Source organism: Lates calcarifer, linkage group LG12 (assembly GCF_001640805.2).
Source record: "Lates calcarifer isolate ASB-BC8 linkage group LG12, TLL_Latcal_v3, whole genome shotgun sequence".
Classification (NCBI taxonomy): domain Eukaryota; kingdom Metazoa; phylum Chordata; class Actinopteri; family Centropomidae; genus Lates; species Lates calcarifer.
Window position 1 is genome coordinate 5,405,700 of NC_066844.1, and position 22,270 is coordinate 5,427,969.

General features: G+C 40.0%; 1 protein-coding gene across 2 annotated transcripts in view; it reads left to right on the forward strand.

Annotated features, from left to right (window-relative positions):
* Positions 1–22,270, forward strand: part of arhgef10la (Rho guanine nucleotide exchange factor (GEF) 10-like a) — a 97,216-nt gene that overhangs the window by 56,729 nt on the left and 18,217 nt on the right. For both annotated transcript variants that reach the window (XM_018679504.2, XM_018679512.2), the window contains 3 exons: positions 2,717–2,838; positions 17,542–17,628; positions 21,457–21,671. In XM_018679504.2, coding sequence (XP_018535020.1) covers positions 2,717–2,838; positions 17,542–17,628; positions 21,457–21,671 — 424 coding nt within the window. The remainder of the gene's footprint in view (positions 1–2,716; positions 2,839–17,541; positions 17,629–21,456; positions 21,672–22,270) is intronic.

Genomic DNA, 22,270 nt, shown 5'->3' on the forward strand with positions numbered 1-22,270 from the left:
GCCAACTATGTGCAAAATAACCAGTTCACTGTATCAGTAGTAATAACTAATGGATTTGAATCTTATTATATTAGACTGCAATATGATACTAATTAGTACATATTAGGAAGGCACAGTAAGTCACATGCACTAAGCTGACATGAATTCTTTCTCCCCTAGTGTGTAAGGCCTATTTCTGGTAAATTCAACATGATGTGAATCTAGTATGAATCACAGTTCACAGGGCACTGTACCAGGGAAAACACAGCAAAACACATAGAACAGAACATATGAAATACAATTTTCTCAGTGAGATCATAATTTTCCTACAGTCATAATATTACACTCAAAGTAAAAGACTGACAGGTTGTATTTTACATGTTGTGAGTTATGAGTAGCCTAACAAATAAAAAATACTTTTTATATTTTGACAAAATGTGATGTACCCATGGATAAAGTAATCCCTTTGACATAGAGGAAGAGTGCAGCGCAGCAGCACCTCTTGAATGTTATGATTTCCTATGTTTAGAGCTCCAATGATGCAAACAAATTCATAAATGAAGAAGTGTGACTGTGTGTGTAGTTGTGTGTGTTTATGAGAGAGAATGCGTGTTGAGGTGAGGAGCCTGCATGCCCATATTTGATGCTGTTTTCAATTTAGGTCTGTTTGTTTATCGTTATTCATCATCATTACTACGTGGCAAAGACTGAAGGTTAAGGCTAATTTGTGTCCTCTCATAGCCGCTTCCTCTCTTTGTCCCTTTGTGTGTATCCCAGTTTCTTTCTGTCTCTCTCTTTCTGTCTTTCTATCTCTCTATGTGTCTGTCCCTCTTTTAAATTGGTAACCAGAATTCATTTTTTACTGAGTAAGAGAAGTCAGCATACCAAAACGGAACATTATTTATGCTAATCTAATAATTAACTGAAGAAAGTTGATGATTACTCTGGGGCAAAGGAAACCACTGGACCTCCTGCCCCACCTGCAGCAATCTGGCCTCAATTAAAGTCTTTTAATAAGTGACCTCACCCCTCCCTGTTTGCTGGCAGGGGATCGCTGAGGGAAAGTCGGCCCACAGGCCAACCCTTAAAATCAATTATTAAAGAACACTCTACAACCCAAGATGACTGTAAATACAAATGAATGAATGATTTAAAACCTTATAATTATCTACCCATTCTTCACAGTAACCTTGGGTTCATAGAAGGACTGTTTTAGTCATTATGTTGCACAAGAAATTAAGTAGTTAAATGGAAATTGAATGAATTATACTGAAGTTGTACAATATCTTGTGCCTTTGACATCAACATCAGATTAAGTAGCTCCTCACAAATGCATTGTAAAAATATAAACTTTTTATTGTATTAGTAATAATATTATTGTATTATTATTAAAAATAATTATTTGACATATGTACTTTTCTCTCTATTTTCAGTATTTTCAAGGTGTATGTGTTGGACAAAGTAATGTGAAATCTGTATTATATAACTTGTACAATATAATATACAACCATTGTCAGCTTAATCATTTTTTTTTTTCATATAATATAGAGTAGTGTAGCCATGCAGATGGTGTGGAGCAGTGGAGGTGAGTGAAACTCTGTATATAGTGCTCAAAAGATTGAAAAAGAAAACATGAAAAAAATGATGAAACACAAAATGAAAGTCATTAAAAATATAAACACAGCACCCATACCCAATGCTGTTCATTCCTGTCCTTTATTATCCTTGTAGCTTCTTGTTCTGCATGAACATGTTGTGTCATTTATTCAGATATACTCAGGTTTTGAATGTGACGAGGATTTCGCTCCACTATGATCCCCTACAAGCTGACATCTGGGGAGAGTGATGATACATTTATGTTGATTCAGTATTTTCAGCAGCAGTTGTTAAGAGTAAGATGAAGGTTATGTCAATCAGAACACCACTGAAGTTTAATATCATTGGTATCCTGTGTGGCTAAAACAGATGAATGAAACCAATCTTACAACCTTTGGTGCTGTCTGTCAGTGCAAGCCCTTAGGTGCGCCCCCTGCCTATTTGCTATAGAAAGTTTGAACAAACAATGTCCCTATAAAACAAACTCTGCAGTAAACTAATGCAAATAGGTTTAATGCATCTTTGATGCCTCAGAGACACACTAAAGGTAAAGTGTAGCTTATTCCAACATATACAAACAAACCAGGAAGCAAATTTTAGCAATCTGTTGAATTTCATGCACAATTTAGTCTCTGTAAATTGAAATTGATGATTACAAAATTACATAATGGGAACACTTTGGTAGATTTGCCCAGCACCTTGTCAGGGGTGCACCTGTTGTAAGACTCAGAGCTATGAGCTAGATGGAGCATACACCAGGCAGATCCATTATTATAACTCAAATCCAGCAGTTGCTTTTTTCCTGCTGGGACTGACTCTCACTGTTGATTAAGTGCAGGTTTAATCACTGTTGAGGCCCTGTGTTGGCAGTCCTGGCCTCCTACAACAGGGAATAAGCCTCTGGCTGATTATAACATTCACATGCTAATAACACCATTCATATTACATACCTGAGGTAGCAAAAATGTCTTTCTGATTATTTTACATGGTTTTGACATCTTGAAGGAGAGTTTACAGCTTGGCTCAGTTGTGACTGTGAATAAAGTGTAAATAAAACCCACTGGTAAACTACAACAACATGAAGTTACTACCACCTTTGTGAGGAGAAATGGAAAAAGTCAACTCTTTTTTTCTGTTTCAGGAGAGGAGAATTCACCAGGTTGGTTATGTGGAGAGGACGAAGGGAAAACGATGGCCCCGCTTTGGTGTCCGCTGCTCTCTTGTCACATGCCTGTGTTTGCTGCAAAGTCACCAGAGAGAAAGGTAAATCAGCTGATACCATTACAAGACCAAGATAATTTCTGAAGGAGCACAGGTTCATATATATTCTTTGTTTTAAAAGATAAATCAGAGAGTCTAAATCCGAGTAACTCTCATACCGTATGCACATTTTAAAAGGAAGGAATTTGAATTACATGGTTTTTTCCATATTTGTGTTTCATGTGTGTTAATGAAATCGATGTAATACCAATATAAATCTCTTCTCCAAAAATGAAGCATCAGCATAAAAACATTTCACACTTCTTCTTATGGGATTCAGCCCGCTCATTCTCTATTGATGATTAATACAGCATTGCTAGTATATGGTTCATATGTTGACACTGAAAAACTACATCAAGTAATCATAGTGTATGAGAGTTTTAGAGTTTTATATTGAAGTACTGATGTATATTGTGATATAGTAATTCTTATGATTAATTTCAGAAGAGAAACCACATAACACTTTATGAATCATATATAATACAGTGAGTTATATAGCCGACAGATGAGGGTAAATCAAGGTGTCATCACATTCAGGCAAATATCATGTAAATTCCATATATGTTCATTAATTTGCAGGAAATGTTAAGAGGTAGAAACCTCAGTGTAAGTGGTGTGGCAAAAAAAGTATCCTCCCAGTACATATTGGCATATTACCTGAAATCTGTCTGGCCTTAGCTTAGATGAACAGTAGAACAGTATAACTCTTAATTAATAAATCAAATGTAAAACCAAATTAAATACCTTGAATGCAAATAAAGAATCTAATATAAATATATAAAAACGTTGGCTCCCAGTGACAAAACACTTGCTACTGCATAAAATAATTCAGCTTTTCAGTGCTCCTGCTGTTATCAATGTAATTTAATTGGATGCACAGCAATTATACTATTACTACTGTACTATTACTAATAATAACTGATGAAGTATCTAAGAATAAATGATTGAGTAGATTACACTTTCAGATGGATCATGTTACTGTTGCTGTCAGTTTGAAGTTTCGAGTCACTGCATCTTTCTGTTTGCTCATACTTGAGCTCCAAAGATTTTGATGTGTTCAATGTTTCTAAACTGGCAGTGTTTATACTCAGGAAGCCAAGTGCCTCCCCTAGAATCAATCTGTCAAAGCAATTTGACTTGCACTGTTGCCAACTTCTCCTCTTAGGCAGCTATTAGCCCATAGTGGTATCGGAATCTTTATTTTCATAAAGATTTTTTCGGCATGGGGATCATATTGCCATTTAACACAGCCATTTCCCATTGAACGCAATCAAAGTGTGCATGCCTTGCCCTAACAGCTAAAAATACATTGTCTCAGTGATGATCTCACGCAAAAATACCGAGACTATTGGAATTACAAGGTGACACTAGAGCATCCCCTCAAGAAAGCTGAAGAATCTCGATCGATACACGCTGTTAAGGCCCAGAAACCTCCAATAGATCAAATGGTCTGCACAGGTAAGAGATAGACTAAAAGGGTTTAGAAGTCAGAGGAAATGGTTTGAAATCAATTTGCAAGAGCTGAAAGATGATATTTCCAACCACATTTTCTATGGCCATAATGTGGTTACAGGTCTTACTGAGCAAGGTGGGTGGTGGGGAGAGCCAAATTATCATGGCCACCAGGGGAGGATGTTATAAAGTGATCATGCAATTATCTTAATGGCTGTGGGACACCCAAGCATAAATCAATGTTCCAACATTAGATTAAGACCTATATGTGATCCCATAGTCTGCTAGCCATGTGGACGATACAGGAACGTGAGGTGAAACAGCAGCTGGAAGTGTGGAAAAGTGTAGCTTTGACACGGCAGGGAGAATTTCCCAAAAGATCTTGGTGATGTTCCAGATTATTCTGCAAAAGAGTGCTACACCTGGCTGGATGCAGAGCCAAGTCAATTAATATATTTTGAGCCAGTGGGACCCTGCAGTCTCAGAGGATCTAGTCATATTCTACACAAACAAATGAAGCACCTGAGCACGCCAGTGAGGGCATGGCAGCCATGTCAGTCACAAATGAGGTTTACCATGAAATTGTTTCATGTGGCTTTATTTCTTGACAACTATTAAATTTACCATATATGTTTTCACCAGTTGTTGCTGTAAAGGACTGTGTTACGGCTAATTAAGGATTCTATAGAGGGAAACATTTATGCTTGCATTGCTGTGTGTAAGTATATGTTCATGTGTCTATGTATGCACTTGAGTTGCATATTTGTCTGTATTTGTTAAACTGTATACTTTAGCTGTGCACTCTAATGCATCACAAGAATGGGTGTGTGATAGTAATGGGGGCCTAGGTATCAGAAAGCTGAAGAGGTAAGCAGTAGTATTTCTTTCCCTTTTTTGACTAAAGAGAAGGTAGCATTAAATGGAGTGACTTTAAGTCCTTCATGCAGAGCAGACTGTGATTAGGGGCTTAACTCAGCAGCACCCCCCTCTCCCTCTCTGTGTCTCCATCTTTGCCTCAGCCACTGCCTCTGGGACACACACGCCTCTCTGTGCCAAAGCTCCACAGCATCTATTTCTCCAGCTCTTGCAGCTTCTCTTGGCAGTCTGAGTTACAGTGAGTAGAAAGGATGAAGAAAAGGAGGCAAAAAAAGAAATCCCAGATTAAAAGAGATGTGGCCGAAGGGGCCGAAGTCATTTCCTACAGAAAATAAAGTTCTAAAGCAGCGTAGCATGAACAACATGCACAGGTCACCTAAGGGAGCTCAACCCACTGCTGGCTGCGTGCAGCTCTGTGTACCCTGGTCCACTGAGTAGGAGCTGGACTGGGCTACTGGGCGAACTCGTTAGGCACCGGAGATAAACCTTATCACAAGTCTACTGAGTGAGAACAGCGGGGGCAGACTGACTCCTCTCAATTTATCTCTTTCATTTTCTCACTCTTTCCCTCTTACTCTCCCTCTCTCTCTCTCACACACACACAGAATCAGACGCTATCTTGGTTAATAGACAAACCACATTCTGATGGTCGTTGTTGTTTAAAGAGTCAGTGCACGCTGCATTTCACTGCCCTCTCTGCCATTTTGAAGGATGAAACAGAGCAAGTTTGGCAGTTGGCCCAAAGGGACAGTGTGAGGTGCTTGGGTTAAGGGATTAATAGTAGATGCTATAGTAGAAAGGCTCACAGTTGAACCAGGTTTCTATACAGGGCAATCAGCTGCTAAATGGAACAATTAATACCTGTCTTATGCATGTTATTGTTTTCAACATTGATACCTTTTAATTATTACAGATGAAGAGATTAAATATCAACTCAGAATTTGACTGAATCTTTGACTGAAGTGTTATATAGACATTGGAAATCATACTTTAGAAGCTACATTTGTAGCTTCTTCCCACGTGTACTGATGTGATGCTGGCATACATCACTGTGCCAGAAAACAAACAGGTGCTGAAACATGAAGTCACAATATGTGAGTATTTACTGTTTAATACAATGCAAATTTAATACTTTTGGGTTGTGGGTTGTTTTTGGACAGACTAAGCACTTTGAAGACCGTGGACTCTGGTAATTGCTGATGGCTAATTTTTCAGTATTTTCTGACATTTTATAGACTAAATGATTAACTAACAGTGGAAATAATATTTAGTCAAAGCTACTTAACCTCACATCTTGTATGTCAACTCATTGTCCCCAATGTAGTAGCTTAATCTAAGAATAATATTTACTTTTTAACATTAAAGACAAAGGCATTGTTGGCATGGATCATAATGATATTTGTTGCTATAGTACACTTTCATCTCCCTGTGTGACTGTGAACCTTACAGAGTTATATCAGCATTTTTTTTTTTTATTTTTTTTTTTTCAGTTTTGTCCAGTCTGAAGCCCGGAGACCAATAATGGATGTATTTATGAAACCCAATAATCTGACAGCTCAGCAAACTGTGTAATAACTGCCATCTGATGGCGTCACATAGTGCATTGGGAACTGAATGGCTGAAATTACGTGCCTGCCTCTATCTAGGACACATTTATTTTCTTGTGCACTGTATTTCTGTATAACCGCTCATTCAGCAAAGCTCAGAAGAAGATCGATGCCTGGTTCCTGTCCTGATCTAACCATTCTGAAAGAGGTGCACGCGTATACTGTATGTGCCATATTTTACGATGAGGGGACAGGAATCCCTTGGTTGCGTAATGATTCACAAACGCCTCATATCTCCTCCAGTAGGAAAGCACCTCTTCCTCTGCAACTCTAAAAGGTTCTTAAAGATCCAAGGCTACAAAGACTTTCGAAATAGCAAAGGGACATGTTTCCAGACTCCATTTATGAGGCATTAGGCTAGGACAGGGTTGAGGATGGCTGCTATGCCAGAGCTCTTATAATACCTTGGGGGATTTCATCATGTATGCTTTGAAGTGCAGAATGACAAACTGGAAAAGGGTTTGGGCTGCATCAGGGTTAGCTTCCCTTTTCGTTCTCTGAGAGGATTAGCTTCTGTGTCTCAGCTCAGAAAATGGCAAAGCTTGCTCACATCTCACCCTTAATACACTTCACTAGTTTACATAGATCAGACAGATCACCATTATTATTTATTTATTTACTTTTGTGTGTCTTGTACTTTTTTGGATGGGATGTAATTCAGTCCTGAAATCCATTTAACATAATTTCTGTCTATGTCATCTAGTGAAATCACACTGTACTGGGTCACTGGGGTCCGTGCTTGTTCACTGGACTAGCTGGTGCTTTTGGGGCATGTTGTGCATGTCCCTCTTACTTGCTGTGTCATCCATCTTCCTGCTGATGGAGTGATAAGAGAGCAGCACTGTGCATTCAGCTGGCCACATGAAAGTGACTGCATGTGCTGAAAATGAGCTTGTTGAGCGGCATCCCCTGGCAGCAGCAAATATGCTGTGTTCACAGCTATGTTTATAGCATTGTCTAGTGAATGACTGATTTACGAACATAATGATTCAAAGCTCTCACAGCCAAGATGAAGGAAAGGATGCAGTGTGAAGGTTGCTTTGTGAAGCACACCACAGATTAGATGCTATGTTATGAAATATGGATTAAAAAGGAGAAGGACAGTGTGAAAAGGTGGCCTTTCCCTGATGCAACGCCTTTCTGATGATTTATTTCCTCTCCCCCCTCTAGACAGTTTTTATTATAATTTTTTTAAGGTAAAGTCATCAAGTTGACACCTTACGCAATGCCTCTCCCTCTGTTTTCCTTGAAGGTCGTTTGCTACCTTTCAGAGTAGCAGATATCAGGCACCTCTCTGATTTGTCGAGAATAGATGCCACAGCATGGATTAAAAGCTCATTCTAACCACACGTCCACCGAGGTGTAGCAGCTCCTTTTCTAACTCTGCAGTAATATCCTTCTGGCAAACAGAAAAACACAGACAGCAGGATGCACAAGTGCTTGAGACTGTTTGGAGAGAGCACACTGTTCTCTCTCAGACCTGATCCTCATCAAGATCAGTTTTCTTTTTCCCCATGGAATTTCTTTTGAAATTTAGGATAATCTACAGTATGCAGGCTTTTCTGTGGCTATCAGTGTTGAATGAATCATGATGATGACCAGCAATACTGGCTGTGCTGTGCTCTATTGCTCTATTTGGATGTGTTCAGTTCATTATCATTTCCACAAATGATGCTCAAATATGCCATCAGTAGCTACCCATCAGCTTCCTTATTTAGGGGGCATGTTGAAAATGTGTTTTCTGGCTCCCTTCAATTTAGACACACAGAGTAATGCGTGTCCATGAACACAACATGAGTTACAGCATGGTGTTTGATTTGCATTACATGGTTTGCATTTTAGGATATTTAGAGTACATTTTAATGTAGTAGATTCTCACCGAAAATCAAGCATCATGCTGATGTTTTCAGGACATGAAGCAGAACCTAAAGTGGCATCTACAGTACTACCAAAATTAACAGCTGCTGTCTGTAATATTAAATGCACGGATATCAACACATGTTCTGTAAAACTGTTCTGACGGTTTCACGGTTTCAAGTTTCACTCTGCAGAGATGTATTTATTATGAAATTCAGTAAGTCAGTAATGAACTGTGTTTGTTACCTCTTACCTCAAATCTAGTTGTAAATTTTGGACCCACTCTTAGAAGCTTTGTAAACATGTACCACACTTCTCTCCACAAAAACACACCACTGCTGCTCATCCTCCGAGTTCAAAGGGGGCAGACAAGCTTTTGGCATGCAGAATATGAGAATGCAGGAGGAAGTGTCAATCTAATTTCTCAGTGTGAAGCTGGATCACAGCAGACCTGTCGCTGGAGCTGATACTGCTTGGCCCTTCTGGCCATCGTGGCTCATCTCAGCAAAACCCAACTCCAGACACACCAAAACTGTCAGTGTCACAAATACAGGGGGCAGTGACAGCACACAAGCTCTGACTGCTTAACACCCCCGATCAAAGCAGACCTCTCTCAGAGGTCAGGGCAGAAGTCAAACTTTGGCATTCGCAGTGAACAACTCTGAGGGAGCTGTGACAGTTTCCAACATCTCGGCTAATGTTCAGGAGAGTACAGGGGTCGGTCTTTCTTCTTTGGAGATCTGGATCTCTACCCTGCCAGGGCTAAGCAGCATCAGCAGTCAAGTTTATTGAATTTAAGTAATGGCTAGAAGGTACTTTTAAGCTGTAGGCAACTGCTGGCTGCACCACCTCCCTTTACAATAAATCTATGTCAGCAGCAAACAAAGATGCAGGAACCACAGGCAGAAGAGTAGATGTGGTGGGTGGGCACTCCGAGTGTAAATCCTAACCAACATACAAGGTTACTAACAGGAGGTGGCTATGGAAGTGTGCTTTTCGTAGTACCTGTGAAATAGATGTGAAGACAAGAAAATTTTCACAAAGTTACAAAATATTCAGTATTTGTCCAGAGTTTTATTCTTATAATATATGAAAGTAGTTTTCACAGTAGATGATGTTACTGACAACATGAGAGCATAGAGGAGATACTGTCTATACATTATAAATGGCTGCCTTTCTTGCCAATAGTACAAGCTTTTTCTCTTTCTCTTATTGGCCAGAACAGGACTACTAGTTTTTTGGTCAGAGTAGGCAGCAAAGTTGCCACTGTGTGTGTACTGAAGTGAATATAGAGGTGTATTGAAATAGTGCATATATCCAAGAGGCTGTGTTAGCATCAGCATGCTAATATAGTCATGTCATCATTACATCCTGTGTACCTAAGCTTTTAATTAATTTACTAAACAGCTGGAACAGGGATGGTGATAAGGATTTGGGAATTTTAATTTGTGTTGTAATGACAGGAGGTGGATTTTGTAACTGCTGAGTCTGGTTTTCACAGTTAGGGTGTAGTAAAGAGATTCATTTACTGGGTCTAAGTTCAGTTCTCCTATAATTTGCATACTAGTTACATGCTTTGTGTTGCTCACATTCTCATGTGCCACAGCACACATACATCTGGCTTCCATACTGAACAATTATTTCTAATTCTTTACTCTCCCTGCCAATAGAGGACAGTGTGGTGCCTGTATTTAAATGAACCCCAGTAGACACACCCACCATTTGACAGCGAGGTCATTTGCGAAGGGGCTGATCGGTTGCTGTGACAGTTAACATACTAATTACAGGGAATCATAGACACTCTAGCCTCAGACTAGAGTCCTTCTCTGGCCCTGGGTTCCTGCTCACTCTGTACTTGTCAAGATAGCATGAAGGAACAAATTATGTACCCAGAAGGGAAATCCTGCAGATCTGCTAAATGTGGTAATTCGGTCACATTCTTCCTCTGTGATTATACAGAGGACGATAGGCAAAAACTGCTTAAATTCAAAAGGAAAGGGAAGAAAGCCCTCTCTCCTCTTTGATTTCCTATTGTGCCAAACCAGTTCTGTCTGTTGCAGTGATATGTTCTCTCTTTACTTTCTGCTCTGCTAATTAGTCTTCCTGCTATTTGCTTTCAAGGCATGGACAACTACTGCTCTGAATGCTGCTTCACTTGTTGTTGGCCAGTGTTAAGAGATTTAAGGACACATTGCCTTTACCTTCTGCTCTGTTTTAAATAGGTGCAAATACAAACTCTCCATTTAGCTTTTATGTGTTTTAAAGAGTGTTTTCACTCTATTTAATTGCTGTATGTTGGAACTGATGTGTTGACTTCATCTTTGCTTTCTTAGTTCTGTCATGAAAAAGAAACTCTTGGGTTGATCTACACAAGATGGTTAAATCATGGGCAGAAAACTAAACATTTGTTTAAAAAAAAAATCTAAATACAGGCTTGAGACAGTGGGCCTAAAGTGTGGTGGTTGAACAACCAGATTAGTATTTATGAACAGTTGTGATTTGCTTTTGTCTCATGTTATGCCAAACAGGCCACCATAGAATAAGGATCCAAGGATTGCAAGGGGCAGATTTCAAATTTGGGAGGTGCTCCTTCCTTGGCAAAAGTAGCTTCAACCGCCACATGGCTAGGACTGAGCTGGCACCAGAGCTCCCTTTGTTCTGTGTTTCCTGCCATCTGATATTAAGGATTATAGAGAAGCTTTCTCCAGTCTTGTGCCCAGGGTTTCATCTAGGACCCCATGTTGACAAACCGTTGTGTCAGTTTCTGTCTTTGAGGTGGGTAAGGATTGCTCATCCAAAGCTTGTCCGGGGCCTGTGTGGATGTCTCCTGTCTCTGGCAATAGGGAAGGGAAGATGGAGGAAGTGATTGACTACATGGAGAAGTTTTGGCCCGTAGTCCTCTTTTGAACCCATTAATGCAGGGGCAGTACACTGCTTTCATCCAGAGTTGGAACTGCCATGGCTGCAGGAGTCAGCAGTGTGGGTGTGTGGGTGTGTGGATCTGTGTGTGTGAAGAGAGGGCATAGCGACACAGCGAATTTGCATCACATTTGTTGGGCATGTTGCAATCGTTCAGCTAGGAGCGGTGAAGGACATGAGGAAGAAAATCTCAGTCGAGTCATGAATATGAGTTTGCGATGTCCTACCAATGTCAGGCTGTGGCTCTGAGCAACGATATGCAAAACCACTCTCCAACTTCATTCCACTTATTGCTGATATGATCTGTGGCATAGCCAGGGGAGACAGGGAATCGTTACTGTACAGACAGTGGTTATTAAATTGAGGGAAATGTCCTGAGCCAGTTTTAATAATAAGCTGATAGCCATATGCTTTTACCCCAAGTCCTAACCACCTCTAAAGGACCTGATATAGGCCTATCAAGAGTTAAAAATCAGGCTGTCTACTCAGCCCTCTCGTGCAGATGGTTTAATCTTATTGTCTTCAAATGACTTTGAATATTCTGAGTGTAACGCAGGCCTGCAAACACAGCAGGTGGTTGGCCCTTTGATCTCTGTGTGTAGATGCTGGTGGAATTTAAATCACAGGGTGACATCTAGCTCATGAAATCATAACATGAACAGCAAGTTCAGCTTTGATCCTGTTGTCCTTTTGTATTAGGTTCATTAGAGAGTATGATGTATTGGAAAACAGATAATGAGCAAACAACATTTTGCTGTCCCTGCATGGTTGTGTCATGAGAGTATGCAGGTCCATAAATAATGTGTATATAAGGGCTTATATAGAATAGTGTGTATTATACAGTATATATCTTGAGGAAGGGTTGTTACTTAAAAAATCATTCTACACCTTAAAATCTGCGAAAATCCCTCAAGTACTAGTAAGAATGAAAAAATCAGTTATTACAATCTTGAATGCCTAACATTGAAATACAGTGTTAATATTAGTGTAGAGTAAATTCTCAGGCTTGGATGAAATGCTGTAGAGCACTATTGAGTGTTTCTTATGTAGGGAACATTACCTTGTGCTTTACCAGGACCATGGTGTAGGATGGAGGACATTGTGATCCTATCCTTTCACACTCTGCTGAAAGGTAAAGTTGAATTGTTGAAGAATGAAAGCACATATGAAGGTGTGTCATTGAACTATAGTTAAGTCTACAATTAAGATCTCATTTTTAGGGAATCAACATTTTTTATTTTCAGATTAAGGTATGTTGACAATGTAATCCTGGTAATTTGACTTAGAAATTGACTTAGTATTCTTCCAACCTATGCAGGTGAAATCTTGTGTCTCTGCTGCCCCCCCCCCCCTCGCTCAGATTGGTCTGAACAGTTACTAAACATTACAGTTTTCTTTCGTTCTTTTCAGATCACACCATCTGTTTTTCAGAACTGCCATTCAGTTATTCCATAGATCTTTTGTGAGGTTTTGTTTTCCCAGTTGACAGCATCTTTTTCCATTGTATGTTACTTGTTACAGAATTGTCAGCTTTTATTTTTTCATTTTTGTTTGCTTACTTCTTCAGTTGGAATTTCTAGCTCATGAGAAAAACAGCAAGAAATCAAAGAGGGAAAGTAGGAAGTGTCCTGTTTTCCAGGTGTTTCATCCAAATGGACCTGGTATATTAGCAGTTTAGAGATAATTTTAGTGTATGGTCAGAAGTCAGTTGCTCAGCTAGTACCAGCTACAGATGAAGATATAGTACTTGTGGTAGATGTAGAGCATGATCCAAAGCAGACATTGCACAACCTGTTGTTGACGGGAATGGTCAAATCAAGACCAAACATGGTTAACAAACTCAACACCCTTTTATGTTTTAACTACGAAGAAATGCCACTCTCCATCAGAGCTTGCCTTCTTGATAAACCAAGCAGCAACTTTGCAAAATCTCTCATGTTAGGAGCTTGTTTAGTGTGCATTACCTGTAGCAGTGCTCCGGATGTAAGTAATTTCTGGTTGACTGGTGATTCACTCTGTGGCCATCCTGCTTGTAGCCTTAGGCAGTGGGGTTGCAGTGGGGAGGGAGCACCAGCACCAGTCAATTACCAGTTAATAAACAGTGGAAGTTTTCTATTAGTGCTTGTTAGTGCGTGTAAAAGATTGTTGGTATGTGGAATTGGGGGAAGGCACTGTGACTATGGAATTAGAAAAAAAAAATACAGGCATATTTTCTTTCCCTGGGTCTAATTTACAGCACCCAGTTCTCTGTGCAGATGCCGTTTATGGAGATAATATTTGTTATTTGATTTTCAGCAGGCTATACAGTGCAGTATATTGTATTTGCAAACTCTTTTGAACAGTCCAGAAATGTGTGCTCAGTAGTTTCACCTAATGCAGTATTTCATAGGTAACTACAGAGCACCCTCTCCAATAAAGAGAATCCATTACATAAGCGTGTTGGAGGCCAAACAATGCAAGGCTGGCTGCAGTGTGTCATGATAACATTTTGGGCCCATGATGAATACGTATGGTGCATAGACCCTTTTGGAAAGCAGCTGTCACAAATCTAATGTGGTACAACCCCCACATATCTGAGAGCAGATTTCACAGTGCTTACAGAGGGATATTGCTGTAAGGAGAAACACTGCACCTGAGTAGCCTTGGGAAGTAAAACAACATTAATTGGATTTGGGGAAGTCATCCTTACCAAGGGGACACTGCTCTGACGGTCTGACAGCCAAGAGCATGAATCATTAAAACCCTACACTGTCATATTAGACCACTACCAATAACCACCACTGCTTATGTTTGTTGACATACAGAGCCAAAAGCTGTAGCGGTCTGTCACTAGGCAAAATGTTCACAGTAGATAAAAGACAGTAACAATAAATGGTCCCATCCATTCTGTCTTATAGGAATGGCTGTAATTACACACATTTTACATTTGTCTTCCGGAAGAGCAATGGATGTTCCTCTGCTAACCATTGCCACCTGGAGCCAGCATATGGGCTGGCGCCCTCTTGGGGTAATGGGTGGGGCGGACTCACTGTCGACCATTGGGTCATTGGTAACCAGCAGCTGGGAGGCCGCCCTCTCATCACATCAACAAATCTCACTTTAATTAGCTCACCTGCCCATTTCCTCCCCACGCTCCCCAAAGTCCTCCATCAAACCTCCCTCAGCCAGCTTACAGGCTCACCTTCCTCTCTCATCCTGCCTCCACACCTGGGAATAGCTTCAGCTTCTCAACTTCACACCTACAGCTCTGCAGACATGGATGCGCGTGCACACACGCATACACACACACATACACACGCACACACAGAGTCTGTGCTATAAACAAGACTGACAATTGACTTTCAGAAAGCTTGGATCTCATTGATTCTTAAATGGTGCCTCACTGATACCTTATTAGCATTGGGATTGCCGCTGACATGGTCATTGTTGAAGACCCACATTTCCTTTGTGTCTGTCAATATATTTGCACATTCACAGGTAGAAATGATCTTGCAGGCTTTGTTGTTTTGTTTCTCCTCCTAGCTCTTTCCATCGGCTGTTTAAAGAAGTTCAATAAGTGGACCAGGGGTTTACTGTATTGATCAAAGTCACAGTCTGCACTTTAATGGAAGCGCAATCTATCCTCGCCTTGGTATCCTAGTATACTTCAAACCCTGTGAAAACATAACAGTCAAAACATAACATAACACTCAAGGAATTAGATTCCAGGGGCACCCCCATAGCCGAATGGTTCGACTCCTGATGTGCCCAGACCTTTGCTGCATGTCATTACCCTACTCTCTCCCTGTTTCCTGTCTCTCTCTCTCTCTCTCTCTCTCTCTCTCTCACTGTCCTCTCAATAAAAGCATAAAAAAAGAGAATTACATTCCAAATTGATAATATGGAAAATATGTCTCATGCTAATTATTGCATGATTGTGTGGATTTAAATAATTATCCTATACGAATGCACTGTTTAACATTTTTAAGCATAATAGGGTGTCATTAGCAAATAGCTAATTACCTGTACAGTATTCCAAAATGAGATTTCCTCTTCATACGTGCTATCATTTCACAAGAGTAGGTGTCAAATTTTTCAAATGGTGGATATCTCATTAAGGAACAAGCCTCCTCATTTACACATCAGCTCTTTATCTGAATGATCCCAGTGCACATTCCTGCCTTTGAATGCCGTATGAAGTTGTGCTGGGACTACTATGATAGAGTGGATAGATCCCACTAGTATTGCCATACCGACTCTGGAGAGTGCTAACATACAAAACAATCTAGGCCTGGGAAGATTGGCCTACGATGCCTGCCAGTCTCAGGTGACTGATAAAATCCAACCACCATTGAACTACCAGCACAGTTCGCTATAGTGTTTCATTCCCTCTGGTCCATAGCCACTCTCTCTCTCTTCACCACTGGGCTTCCATATGGACACATATTATCGCTGCCGCTTAATTACCTATCAAAAACATTTCAGTGCACTTGATGGGGGACTAGCAGAAGGGGAGAGGGAGAAAAAAAGACATAGGAGAAAGAACAGACATAGAAAAGACTGGAAAGAGAAATGGGAAAGTGGGACTGAGAGATTGATATAGAGGACAAGCCATGAATCTGTGTAGTGAATTTGAATAGATGGAGACAGACATGGGGGAAGTAGTGCAGATGGGGAGAGCGGTGATCTGGCCAGCATCCTTTTTTTGTTTAGTGTTTACAAACACATCCAACAAGAGAGAAAAGGAGGAGGGTATTGGTCAAAGGAGGCTATAAATTACCTGTGATTGATGCTTGCCGCCGCAGAGGACGACAGTTAAAGACGTGCGTTGCTCATCGCTGACCCCTCCTCTTTCCCTCCATCCCTTCTAAACCCACCTACTCGACAACTCACCCACTGCCACCCCCCACCATCTCAACAACACACAATTAGCTGTTCCGTCTGTCATATGGCCAGCCCGTAGCGGTCACACACCAAAATAATAATCATTCCCTATCAGACAGACTGCTGGTTAGAAGAGCAGCCTTCACCATGGGGGTTTGATGTACATCAGCCACAGGTTCTATACTGTAAATGTCAACCCCCATCACTACATTTCAGGAAAACTAGTCTCCTACATGTATAAGGAATATAGATTTCTTTTCCCTTTTAGTTAGATGTTGGTTCTTTTTTATTGATAATAAATAGTTGGACAACTGCCTCATTTCAGGACTTAAATCCTCAGGACCCTTGTGTATTCCCATGTTTTAATTCTATAAGTAAATGCCACATACCACACACATATGTCCAGTGTAGAAACTGATAACAACTGAGTGGAGAGCACAGTTACTAAAAGAACTACAACTAAGAGTAACCAAAAAAAAAAAAAAAAAAGGCTGGCATGAAAACAAATCAATATGATAAAAATACAAATTATGTAGAGAAAGCTAAAACATGGCCAAAATGTTTGGCTCTTATACTAACTGAAACACCACTTATTGTTTTTAGTGTCGGTTCTTTGATCTTGGCATTGGCTATAGAAAGCAATTTAAGTTTAACACCTGCAGGCTCTATACTGATAGGAACATTATGGGGTAAGTCTGCAGTTTGTGTACATCATTGGTTTTTAGCATTTGACAGTTGTTGTTTTAGATACACAGTATTCACACGTCTGTCAAAACAGGAATTCATTGAGGGCTCACAGCAAATCCACAAATATTTCTTTATTCTGTAATGTGTTAAAAAAAAAACATAAGCAATATAAGGTGTGGACAGCTAGTGCTCCTATTCAGTGGTTTCATACACCTACATTTATGGCTCATCATGTGGTGGAAAGCCATCAACACCCATGTGAAATGACAAAGTCCTTATGGATGGCAGACTTGAGGCACAGTAGGAATTCTGATTTATATGGTTTCACGTAAAAAGTAACAAGCCAGTGCTAGTGGTCACTTGTTTCGTGGTCACTTTTTTTGAGACTGCATCAAAAGGAAAAACAAGTTTCTAAATAAATCAATATTCATTTTGTCTCTTGCAGCTTGAAGCTGCCCTCCATAATCCTGTTCACTGTGCATTGTTGGGCTTCTCTGCAGCGAGTACCTCCTTACCTCAAGGCTACCTCTGGGTAAGTAATCCGTTTCTTACATACACACCTGCGTGCATGCATATACACACACCCACACACTCAATTGAATGCCAAATAGCTAAAACGAATGACAAGGCAAAATAATGCATATTTTACAATTGCTGATAATTTTAGCTTTTAACACAATTACCATGACCATTTAAACGTCCTCTCTACATTCTGCTCTCATTCATTAAAAAATGAATATAAAATGTATCTCAAGGCTAAGAATGGGACATGCGCCATTTTTTCCTCTGTAAAATGTCACAAGGAAACTGTGAATTAATACAGTGTGAAGGCTACTGGTAGGTAACTGCTGCAGAGTGTTTTATGATGAGTGGGGCAAATTTTGCTGCTAGACTATCCTTTCACAATCCTTGGACTTATGGGAATTTAGCAGATCTAGACAGAGGGGGAAATTCAGAGAAAAAAAGTTATGCAGAGAATCTGCTATTAATCTTTAAGTTTCAATTTTTGTTCCCTCTCCTTTTTGCAGAAGGTGTGCAATTTATCAGGTAATCCCCTTTTGACCTAAAAGGTGGCTAAATCAAGTGTAGGCCCTCCAAGACACAGAGTATAGCTCAGTGTCTCACACCTAATTGCTTTTGTGGTTCTATTCTAAAGAGGACTGGATGCTCATCCAGATGGGGAAGAGGAGATATGGTGGAGCTGGCATTTAGGGCACTGTGATTGAAGGACTGAAGGAGCATAGACCATTCTGAACTCCAACTTCTCTTAGAACACATACTATTACATATGACTTAAATGCCCCTGGCCTTGATCTCCACTACCATTCGGAGGAGCAAAGGTAGGATGTTCATATGCTATGTGTGACACTGGTAGAGAACATGTCCATTAAAATGAGTAAAGGCTAGACTGTGTGTGTTAAATGGTTTCAGTTCCTTTATGCTTGCTTTATTTTTTAAGTACAGCAGCTAGGCATACTGTGGAGAACTATGTGCTCTAAAGTCCAGGTCAAGTCAAGACTCAAGTTGAGTCTTGTGACCTGGATGATTGTCATTCAGTCTATGAGGACAAGTCAGAATCAAGTCATAACTCTTTAGTGTTACAAATCAAAATCCAAGTGTTTGAGGTCTCTGGATGCTGACCATCAAAATGATGCAGCATTTGAACACTTTCAAAGTTGTGTTAAGTGTTTTACACATCGCTTAGTCCTTTATATTAATAGGCCTAATACTTAGTTAGATATGTAATGTGTGCAACCATCTTTCTGGGGTTTTACTAGATACTTAAAACTTTCCAATTTCAAAGTCAGATCTTCAGACTAGTCTAAAGGAAGTCAAGTTCTTGTTAAATATTTCAAGTCCACATTTTTGTGTTTGGCTCAAAAGAAGTAAGAGTGGAGATATGAATCTTAGGGAAGGAATGCAATCTATAAGGATGTCTTTAATGACATCCAGCTTGGAGGTCTTTCACCTAAGAGTCAGCAGACAATTTTGTTGTGTATGGAATTTAAATCTCATGAATGAATTTACTCAGCAATAAAGTTCTTGAGACCAACCTCACAAACAGGACAAGCAGTTCCTATACACATCCAGCCTTCTTCTTTCAGCACAGTGAAAGTTACATTCTGCATAGTACGACATGTAACCAGAGGAAAAACAAACTAGTATCCATTAAAAAACATAATAGTGAAGACCTGCAGATCCAGCAAGAATAATTAGTGGCTGAGCATTCCCGCCCCCAGTTGGTTCTACCTCCCTGGCAGGCTTGTCAAATAAGGAATGACACTAATCATGTTAAAGTGAGATGGGCTATGGGGATTTCTGTGTGCTTTGATCAGAGTAATGACATTGTGTCTAATCAGGCTGATACTCCAGTGTTTCCCTGTTTGCCTTCACCCTCCTTGTCCCACTTTTCCCAAAATCCTACTTATCATTTTTAGATAAAGTCTCCATTAACTCTGCCCTTATGGTTCTCATCTTATACATTTATTAAGGATGTTAGCATCCGTAGCGAGTTTCAGTGACTGGGCACTTGGAATGCATTTTTTCAGAGTTTATCAATAATCTGGTGATTCATGGCTTTGAAGAATATCTTTGTGGAGAATACAATGGAGCAGAGTGTCCTATCGTGACCATTCTCCCATGCTTCCTCACCATGTCCAGAGCAATCATATTAATGCTGGCAGAGCATTTACTGTTTAGGAAGTTTTTGCGTCTCTCAAGCTGAGAGCAGAAATCTGTCCAGGGCACAACTCCAGATTTCTGTTTCTCCAAATAAGTAGTGATGACTTTGTCAGGACACAGTATTTGCACTGGATACGGGGGGTTGGGGTATGGTAAAGGAGGGGGCATTAGTGGTGATGGTGGTGTGAAAGGTCTGGGAGGAACAGATGGACACGTGAATGTATATATTGTGTAGGAGTCTGGGTGAGGGGGGCCTTGCCTCTGGCTTTGGTTACACAGAGTCGTGTTTTTTTTTGAGCTCCTTGCTGCAAGATAAGTCCTCCCTATCTTCTTTTCACCCTGTGCAACAGACCATTATTTGTTCTGGCTCATTCTCAAGAGCCCACAGGATCGCTCCTGTCCAGATTCTGCACGCTGATACAAATCAAACAAATGATTGCATGCAAATAAGGGTGAGCGTGGAGGAGAAGAGCTAAAGACTATATTTAGCTCGTGTCACATTCACATGATGTGATTCATACAGAGAATAAATCTTTGCTGTCTAGCAGCAAGCAGTCTTGCTTCTTTTCCAACAAGGGCTTTGTATTTTGTCTGGACATCCACCTTGGCCTCACACAGGAGTAATGAATGAAATCATATTGAAAGCCCACAGTGACACTTTAATTGTTTGGGGATGGGAGCAATGCCACCTTAATTGGAATTGCATCAGAGATGGGTTGGAGGGGTCCTGTTGTCTTTGTTTTCTCAGCATTGGCATTGACAGCCTTACACAAAGGCCAATATAAATGTGGTACATAGGAAATCAAGTCTTTATTGAGGCATGGCAGTCAGCCTGTGGTTTGTGAAACACCTTGGGAAGCTTGTTATGATTGGTGAACCTTTTTTTGGTAATATCTAAGGTTGCCTTTCTTGTTTGTTAGGGAGGCTTTTTTCACAACTTGTGCTCTTTTCAAAAAGGGAGAGACATCTACAGGCACTGATTGGTAGAAACTTCCTCCAAATTGAGCTACAGAGAGCTCTCAGCTTTCAGCAGTTCTGTTTGAATGCTTGTGTCTGCTATTTCATCGGCACAGAGAAAAATGTCTTCAAGTGTTCAGTGTGACCTTGGACATACTAAAATCAGATGTCAGTTTAATTAATTGAAAATGTTTTTTTATTTTTTTATTTTATTCATGAACTGACTCCAAAAACAGATAAGTCACTTGATCTTGTAAACTCATAAAAAATCCTTCACTGTTACACAACTCTGGGCCTTTCTGAAACTTGCGAGAGCCTCTATGTTCTTCACTGATGAAACAATCGCAGAGTTTTAAGAATTGTTTGATGTTCTAGAGATGACTTTGTGAATCCATTACATAACATGTTTAAAATTCTAAGTGATATTCAAAAAAAGAGGGAAGACTACAAACGACAAGGTCTGAAAGGATAATTGATTTGAACTTTTTTTTAAAAATCTAAATCTCTACAACAGGTAGAGAATGTTTAACCAAAGACACGTTATCCTCATTGCTAGGGTGATCTAAGGGAGCTTGGCCTGGTTCTGCACTCTGCTCTTCCTATCTCTTTTTTTCTGTTTCAGCAGAATAGTTTATTACCTGTGGCATTATGATTCAGTCCATTTCTACAGCTTAACACGGGGTCTCGACCTCTTTCAACCAAGCTTTTTTTCTCCCGACAGGTGGCTGGTGGAGGAGAAGGTTCTAAGGGGCAAATAGAGATATTTTCCCTCAACAGGCCCATGCCAAGGGCTGTAAAGAGCCTGCAGGTAGGCTCGGCTGTCCGATGTCTGGAATATGTAGCAGAACCTTCTCAGGCTGAGGATGTGGAGGCTGGAGTTCACAAGGCACCCTCTGGGATCAGTGCCAACATTTGTGTTGGATTAGACGATGGCCGGTGAGAGACTGATATCACAGACACCAATTTGAGAAAAAAGCACAAGAATGAACACAAATTATGAAACTAAATTTACTGGAAATAAGTTTTATCATCCAAAGAGAAGCGCAAATATCAACATAAGAAGACAAATACTTTTCAGTATGTTCCATGTCTTCTGTTGTAACATAATATCCTATATTATCCTTACAGTCCCTTGAGATTTCTAGCAGTATAGATATGCTTGTCAATATTTCATCAAAGCAAGAAATCAGAGCTGATACTCCAACACAGCATCAATACTGTTACTGCTGCTAAAATCAGTTTCATTTTCAAATCCAATAAACCTTCTGATCCCTACTGTGTGTAATAGAGGATAGGTTTAATCTCAGTCTCCTGTCATAGTTACAGTGAATAAATAGTTTTTTTCAGACAGAGAATAATCTTGGATTTCAGATGTACCCATTATGTTGCTACTTTTCTGTAATTTTCATTTACAGTAGTGTTTAGTCATTTGTATATCATATGTCAGCACTTTGTTTATGCTGACTCATTCACTTTCATTATAAGTGCCTGTCCAGGAGAAAAGAAAAAGGCATAATGTAAGTTAAAAAAAGAAA